This window comes from Colobus angolensis, unplaced genomic scaffold, assembly GCF_000951035.1.
Source record: "Colobus angolensis palliatus isolate OR3802 unplaced genomic scaffold, Cang.pa_1.0 Scaffold389, whole genome shotgun sequence".
NCBI classification, from domain to species: domain Eukaryota; kingdom Metazoa; phylum Chordata; class Mammalia; order Primates; family Cercopithecidae; genus Colobus; species Colobus angolensis.
In genome coordinates, this window is record NW_012117254.1 from 763703 (window position 1) to 772591 (window position 8889).

Below are 8889 nucleotides of genomic sequence, written 5' to 3' on the forward strand. Positions count from 1 at the left end.
ATGTAAGACGTGCCTTTGCTCCTCCTTCACCTTCCACCATGGTTGTGAGGCCTCCCCAGTCATGTGGGAGTGTGAGTCCATTAAACCTCTTTTTCTGTGTAAATTATCCAGCCTCAGGTATTTCTTCATAGCAGTATGAAAATGGACAAACACAAACAACTTTGGAAAAATATTTAGCAGTGTCTACTAAAACTAAATACATATATACTCATGACTCAGCAATTCCAAGCCTAGGTATATTTCCAAGAGCAATGAGTCCATATGTGCATCAAAAGGCATGTACAATAATGTTCATAACAGGTTTCTTAAAAGCCCCAAACTGGAAAACAGCCCAAATGTTCAGCCACAGTAGAATAGCTCAAAAGTGGTGTTATAGTCATACAAAGAAATTCTACATAACAATAAAAGAAAATGAATTCCTTATACCCAAAGTAACATGGATAAATCTCACAAACAAAATGATGAAGAAAAGAACACAAACACAAAAGAATGCATTCTGTATGCTTCCATTTAAATAAAGTTCAATAAACCAGCAAAATTACTCTGGCATAAAAGAGCTTTCTGGGGTGCTGGAAATGTTTTATATTTTGATGTGTGTGGTGGTTACATGGGTGTACACATATGTTAAAATTTGTTGAGCTCTCTACTGAAGTAGAGCTTGACACCGAAGTAGTGTTCTTCACTGTATGTAAAATTATACCTCAGTACAAAATTAAATTAAAAGACATGTACACAAATGATTATAGAAGCATTTTTATCATAGTTTCAAATTGGAAACAACCCAAATATCCATCAGTAGTAGAATAAATAAATTGTAATGTATTAATATTGTACAATGCTATATGAAAGTGAAAAATAACCAACCACTGACATACACAGAAACATAGATGAATCTCAAAGACATAATATTGAGCAAAAGAAGCTGGACTACATGACCCAGCAATTCCACTCCTAGGTATATCTCCAAAAAGGTGGAAAGCAGGGGCTCAAGCAGAAACTTGTACATCAATCTTCATAGCAGCAATATTCACAACAGCCAAAAATGGAAACCGCCAAAATGTCCATCAATACATGAAAGGGTAAACAAAATTTGGTATATCCCTAGAATGGGATGTTATTCAGTCATAAAAAATAATGTATGGATACATGCTATGATATGAGTGAACCTTGAACACATTATGCTAAGTGAAAGAAACCAGACACAAAAGGACCAACATTGTATGATTCCACTCATATGAGGTGTCTAGAATAGGTAAATTCATAGAGACAGAAAATAGAATGGTGGTTACCAGAGGTTAAGGGGAAAGGAAGTTATTATTTAATCAGTACAGAGTTTCAGTTTGAGATAATGAAGTAGTTCTGGAAATGGATAGTGGTGACGGTTGCACAACAATGTGAATATATTTAATATCACTGAATTGTACATTCAAAAAGTTTACAATGGTCAATTTTATGTTATGTATATTTCATCACAATTTTTTTTAAAAAGAAGCTGGACACAAAAGAATACATATTGTATGTTTCCATTTATACGAAATTCTAGAACAGGCAAAATTAATGTATGGTAAGGTCAGGATAGTGGTTGCCTTTGGATGGGGTATTGATTAGAAGGGGGCAACAGGGAACTTCCTAGAGGGCTACCTATATCTTGGCCAGGGTGGTAGTTACATGGATGTATGCATATGTTAAAAAACAAAAGTCTGGCTGTCACTTTGTAGTATATAAATTATATTTCCATTTAAAAAGAAAAGAGGAGAAACTCGGAAAAACTGTCATTTAAAAGTTGCTTGCATTTTTTAAATCCCTTGATTATGGAGATTTAAGCTCGTCTGGAGGCAGATTCTCTCTTTGAGGAAGTCAGCAAAGTTGGCCCTTTCATTCTCACTGCTGTAAAGCCAGAAGCTCTGCATTTTTTCCAGGCAGAACTACGACACACCTTAAACCTGAAGCAGAGATTCAGCTTCTTGCCTTGGTCACTCAAAGTCGGGGAGGGGGGGGTGTAAATCAGAGATGCGTTTAGGAATCTTAGTGGCTTTTGAGAGTGAAGGGGAACAGGATAAGGGAGAGAGGAGCAGAAAAATAAATGTTTCTGGGCTGTGAAGGAACTGAGAAGGAATTGGGGTGGAAGTGCTACTTGTTCCTATGCAGGTGATTATGGGCGCAGAGGCAGAGGCGCTGTGGCTCAGGCAAGTTTGATGACAGCAGCTGCAGGAGATAAGCAGAGATGGCGGAAGTGGCTGCTTTCAAGAGACTTGGTATGACTTTCAGGAGACTTGGTGTGAGCGGGGTTGCTTCAGGCACTGGGGAAAATTGCGGAACAAAGTTGTAACAATGGCAGATAATTTCGTCACCTCTCTCATCTCTCAAAACCTTGCACCCCGTAAACCCCTGGAGAGTGGCAGTTTGGAGCATTGGGACACAGTACCCTTGGTTTGGACACTTGCAGTCTCATGCAAAACAACCTCTTGGGTGTGAGTGGAGAGTGAGAACATGGAATACATGGATGGGGAGCTGACCATAACCAGTTTGTAAGTACATGAATAAACATCCCTTTTAGTTATGTTTTCTGCACAGAAATTTGGCACAGGGGTGCAGGCAGCCCTCAGGCAGGCAGCCCTTGATGGCTCAAAACCACTTTAACTCGGGCATTAAACATTAAGATGGCCTCAGTCTATCTATACTCACAGCCTGGGAAAGCCCGGATAGAACAACTGCATGTGTGTAACTGTTTGTCTATATGCGCATGTGTTAAGTATGCATATTTTGTAAAAATTATGTCCTACTGTATATTACTTTGAATTCAGTTTGATTTTTGCTGATCAGTGTATTTTGAGCATTTCCTTATTGTCAGAGATTCTTTTGAAACTGTATTCCTAAGATCAGGAGCTTTGCCCAGTGGCTGGGGTCTTGCTCCCCACCCCTGAGCTGGAGAGCAAACCACCAGCCCTCCTGCCTCTCACTCCTGTGCCTCCCCCATTCCCTCATGAGCTCTGTTTCTTCATTCCAAAAGCCTTTGGGTCATGACATTATTGGGACCTGGCTTCACTCCTTTCAGGGGAGTAAAAAGGGGTCTCTTTTCAGAGCCATATCTGGTACAGTTCAGATATCCAAGAGCAGGCAGGTCAGGTCATCCAATGCACTAGTGTGAAGAACATAGCAACCCCAGCATGCTCCCCTCTCCCCACCACCTCTCCAGTTTGCTAAGTAAAGGGACTGAGGTGAGAGGGGTCAAGGGACTTGCCCTGGCATACAGCAAGCTGGTAGCAGGGATGGAACTTGCACCCAAGTCTTCTGATTCCCCCATGGTCAATGCTTTGCCACCCCTCACCCTGTACACCCTCCCCATAAGTAACTCCAGTGGAGAAATGAATTTATCAACAAACCACAAACTAAAGCCACAAAAACACTTTTATTTAATTGCTACCACAAATACAGAATAGAATTAAGGCAGTATAATACATTTCCGCTTATCCTCACAAGCTTTCATACAGTAAACTTTGCTTAAAGTATCTATTTGAATCAGCAATTGAAATTTTTATTAAACAGGTATTTTCTTGAATTGTAGAGAAAAATCATTTCCTGGTCTGTCAAGTGTGCTAATATAAGACATCTACGACGTAACATCGTGTATCACTGAACCTTGGCCAAGTGTGGTGGGATTGGCTGATGTCGGATGTGTGGTGGGATTGATTGGTGTCGGCATCTTTCTCCTCCTTGCCTCCCTCCCCATCCAGGAGGAATGTTCATTTACAACCTCCCGGCAGTATTGAATTCACTTCTTGCTGCCAGTCATTACTTCAAATTCCCTTTTGAATGAAAATAATAATGTAAAAACTGTAAAAATACCAGGTTGTTTTAAAAAAATCTGTGGTAAAGAGTAGTTATGACTTATAATATTAAAAATATTACCATAATTGATCCTAGCAACCATAAGATTGTATTTTAGGAGAAGAAACTAGTTTATGAATGGATTTATTTCTCTGGAACTAAATGAAAAAAAAATCCTGGCAAATGCTTAAAAAGGTAAATAATTACAAATAAAGTAAAAACCTCTTATCATTTGCAACCATGTTTGACTATAAAAAGCACCAATGTTCAAATTTTCAAAAAATAGAAATAATTTTGTGTGCCCATATCTTTCCTTTTGCCATTTGATCTCATAGGCATAAAAAATGTATTTTTAATAAGAGCTTATCAAATTGTATTCTTCAAATAGGGGTCATATGTTGTTGCTGAAATTTAGGAAGAAACTTTCCAGTACTTGTACTTGATTACAATCGCTTTTCTGACTGCTATTGAAAGTATAATATAGAGTTACACATTTAAGAACATAAGGCTGTGCAGTCACATTAATGGAAGCCTTCACCACAACACACCTTTAGCATTGTGCATGCACCCCTCTCCCAACCCCCTCGGGGAATGGGAGAAGAAAGCAGGAACAAGGCAGAGGAAATGAGGAAAGGGGAGGAGGGACACAAGAGTGGGAAAAAAATCAAAGTCTAAAATTTCAGGGATGACTGAGGACTGAAGGTTGACTATAGTTGGAAAGAAAGTTGGAACAACAGACATCAGACTTGAGGGAAATTAAGGTCCCTAAAATAGCAAGCACACACACACTCACGCACACACTTTAATAGAGTACATTAAGTAAAGGAGGAGTACGCCTGAAAGGTGGACGTAGCTTACACCATTTCTATGTGTCAGTGTCTGTGTCTAGGTGCAGTAAGGTATCTCACTTTGGATTACATATGCAAAACAAACTAGAAAGGCGACCACTGCCTGGCTACCTGTGAGAGCATTTTTCACGCAGCCATTTCATCGGGATCATCTTCAACATCAATAACCACAACATCATGGTAATCATTGGTATTGGTAGTGACTACAGTAGTGTCAGGAAGGTCAGCGATGGTGTCAGGCTCCAGCTGGCTGGCAGCAGGCTTGGTGGGCCCACCGGCAGGGCTAGAGGCCGACGCAGGGAGGTCACTGTCATCAGACTCAGGGTGGGCAATGGCAGGGATCTCGGGGCAGTGGGAGGCAGAGAGCTCAGGGTGGTCAGCAGCAGTGGGCTCAGGGTGGCTGGTGGTGGCAGGCTTGGGATAGTCAGCAGTGGTGGGCCCAGCATGGCTGGTAGCTGGCTTGATGTGGCCAGTGGTGGGTTTAGGGTGGCTGGTGGCAGCACTGAAGGCAGACTTGGAGTGGCTGCCAGCAGAGACATGGTGACCAGTGATGGGCTTGGGGTGGCTGGAAGCAGGCTTGAAATGGACAGAGTCACCCTTGAAATGGACAGAGGCAGGCTTAGGGTAGATAGTGGCAGATTTGGGGTGACCAGAGGCAGACTTGGAGTGGCCAGAGACAGGCTTGAGGTGGCCAGAGGCAGCCTTGGAGTGGCTAAAGACAGACTTGTGGTGGGTAGAGGCAGATTTGCGATAGGCAGAGAAAGATCTGGAATGGGGCTTGGGGTGGCCGGAGGCATGGTCGGGGTGGCCAGCTGCAGCATCACCAGGTAATGGAACATTCTGGACATTCATCAGGGTTTCCTCCACAGTAGGACAGGCATGGGCATGGTCTTGTTCAAGGGCGTGTTCACGGGCTTGGTTGCGAGCATGGGCACGGGCACGGGCCAGGGCATGGGCCTCCTGCATCTCACGAATATCACTGATGAGGCCAGAGAAGAATATGATAGGGTGCCGCATAGCATGGAAGATGGTCCAGTATTCTCTTCGGAAATTCTCATTGAGGAGCCCGTAGATCACAGCGTTGAGGCAACTGTTGAAGTAGGCTATGAAGTAGGCTGCAAGATAAAGCCAGTTGGGGATCTTGCCTGCCATCTCCTTCGGACTGACAGCCACCAAGACAGTGAGCACATTGATAGGGCACCAGCACACTGCAAAGAGGAGGAAGATCACAAACATGGTTAGAAAATTGCGAACCTCAGCAAGTTGGTTGTCAGGATTCTGCCCTGCAGGGTCACGGGCTGCCAGCACTTTGGTCCAGATCCTCACGTAGCAGAAACCCACGATGAGGAGAGGGAGGATGAAGTGGATGCAGACGACGGTAACAGTGAAGACAGCATTGTTCAGATAGTTGAAGATGCAGGTGTAGGTGCGAGGATCGTACTCGATGGTGCCAATGTACATGTTGGGCAGGACAGCCAGGATGGCCATGATCCAGGTGACGACCAGGTAGATGCAGGTATTGCGCACACTGAAGATCCGCTCGTACTGGAGGCTGTGGCAGATATAGCAGTAACGGTTGATGGCGATTGCCACAATGTTGAAGATGGAGCCGACCACACTCAGCCCTGTGACAAACCCGACCATCTGGCACTGTAACTGGCTCAGATCCCAGCCCCCAGTGGACATGGCATGCAGCATCAAAGGGTATGGGTAGATGGCCACCAGCATGTCGGCCACAGAGAGACTAACCACGAAGATGTTGCCTGAAAAACATATCAAGGGAGGGAGAAAAGGGAAAGACAAGAAGAATAAATGGTTTAAGTACAGAAATCTACACATTTAAGGTGCAGAGGAAGGCCAGCTGGATTATGACCATTTATAATTCTAGAATTCTTTTAAAGAAATGCAGTTGTGTTTTTATTTTTATTTACAAGCAGGTCCCACATGGCTCTGATGAACAGCCAGGTTTGGGAGACCTGTACTTTGCCCACCTTTTTTCCTTTCAAAACAACGTCATCTCTGCTCTGAGAAAGAAGCAAACATGAGACAGACAGCAGTGGGCACAAAATCCCTGCCAGGAGCCTTCACAATGAGACAGGGTCATGCTGCCAACATCTTAGAGAAAAACAAAATGCAAACATTTCCTTCACTGGAGGTGAGGGGGAGGGAGAAGGAGGGGAGTAGAGGTAAGCTAGAGGGACTTGTTTTTAGGAAAGAGGCTGGAGAGTCGGTGGGGGGCAAGGAAAGACACTGGAGGGATGTCAGGAAGCCTCAAACTGAAAAAATAAAGAATTAGAAAAAGATAAATTAGCTATCTCCCTCCTATAGCCTAGCATTGCATTTATAATAAACACATTACTAGAGAGAAGATTCTGAGAAAAGGCATTAGAGGCCATCTTCTTAAACAGTCTTTTCCGAAGGGATCAAGCAGTAACCGAAAACCTTGCCAAGTCACATACTTACCGTTCCCGAGGTAACCTAACAGTGAAAACTGAGGGGAAGCAGGGAAGCCCTGTAAAATTTAGTCTGAGACCAAAGAAGTAGTGAGAGGGTGGGCGGGGAGGGTGACGCGAGGTGTGTGGGGGGGACAAGGGGGGAGTTGGGGGGAGGAGAACAATTCCTGCAAGGATTAGCAGAAGTGCCTGTTTCAGTTTCATGCCGCGTCCACGCGCAGAGCCGCGCACTGGCACATTCAGCGCCCTGCACAGAGCTCCCAGCTCCGGGCACTGAACTTTACTGGAGCCTTCAGGTTAAACAGGATAAAGAAGGATCACCCCCACTCCGGTCTTGTAGGCTGAGGTGGGAACTTTTTTGTAAAACCTTTCACAAAAAAGCGAAGGAAGAGGCCAAGTGCAGGCGCAGAGCCCTCTTTCTTTGGAAACACCTTGTTGCTAATTAGCATTGGTTTGGCAAAATATTGCACTTCATCTTGGACTAGGAGAAAATGAGCGCTTTTGTAAAGGGCAAGGGTATGGCTCCTTCTTCCTCCTTCCTCCAGCGCTGTCAACACTCGGCCTCAGCACTTTCTACTGAAGAGGTTCTTTCTAGGGTTTTCTCGCAAAGTAATGAATTCAGGGACGTACAGCCGAAAAGAGAAGGGGCAAAGCCTTAAAAACAAAACCACAACAACCATAAAAGCCTTTATTTGAATTATAGTAGGAAGGAAGGAAGGAAAAAGAGAAAAAGAAAGAAAAGAAGAAACTTATAGGAAATAAAATGGGCTTCGCAGGTCGCCCCCGGGACTCCGTGGGACTGCACCTCGGGACCGCATCGCGGGGATGAAGGTGAAGACCTAGTGTATGGCCCCACGACTCCAGGAGACGAAGGAGAAATCGGTGACACCCACCAGACTTTGTAAGAAAACTTTTAATGACTGTGCCAGTCAGTGCGTTTTGAAACTTGTTCAGTGTTCCTGACTCCTTGCCCAAGCCAAGTAATCCCCCAGACTCTGGCCGCCACCTCTCCCCCACGCCCCGCCTGGGAGAATCCAGTTGGTCTCCCCACCCTCTCAGACCCCCTTAGGTCCCCACTTCTCGCCACAGCCGATCGAGAACCTGGCGGTGGAAATTCCAGGCGCCACCCCTCCCTCCCCCTGCCTGAACTCGGAGTTTGGGCGCCTCCGCCTTTTCCCCTCCCTTCCAGAGCCCTCTCCCGCCCAACCTGTAAACCGGACTAGCTGCTTTGCAGTGTCTGTCGCCCCCACCCCCAGCACGTGTCGCAGCGCCTGGCATCCTCCCACGCTTCCCTCCTGCCCTGCTCGCCGCCGGCCCCCGGCCCCCGGCCCCTCCCCTTCGGCGGTGGCTAGCAGCGGGGAAAGTCCCGCTTGCGGCTCCGGGACTCCAGCCCTTTGCAGCCTCTCTGAGTCCCCCATCGCCCCCTCGGAGCTCTCCCGTCACCCTCCCGCCAATTCCTACTCGGTTTTGCTGCCTTCTATCCCTCCACCCCCAGCAATGCCCAGCTCCCAAGCCTGTTCGCCTGCCCGCCCTGCGACCCCCAGTTCCCCGCTTACGGACCTTGGGATCTCCGCTGCCGCCGCCGTCGCTGCCACCGCCTGCTGTGCCCGACCCGCGGCTCGCCTCTCTCTGCCGTTCGCCCTGGGACGGGCGGACGGAGCTCGGCTCCGGCGGGCTCAGACCTCCCTGCTCGATTCTCGGGCGCGGGGGTCTGTGCTCCGCCGCCCAGGATCTGCCCAGGAGCCGCCCTGGAGCCCCAG

General features: G+C 46.3%; 1 protein-coding gene across 1 annotated transcript; it reads right to left on the reverse strand.

Annotated features, from left to right (window-relative positions):
• Positions 1–4802: 4802 nt before the first annotated feature.
• On the reverse strand, positions 4803–8547 carry GPR50 (G protein-coupled receptor 50). The gene is made up of 2 exons (XM_011954674.1): positions 8337–8547; positions 4803–6439 (listed from the first exon to the last, which is right to left on the reverse strand). Exons 1-2 carry the CDS (start codon positions 8545–8547, stop codon positions 4803–4805), a joined length of 1848 nt encoding a protein of 615 aa, XP_011810064.1.
• Positions 8548–8889: the final 342 nt, after the last annotated feature.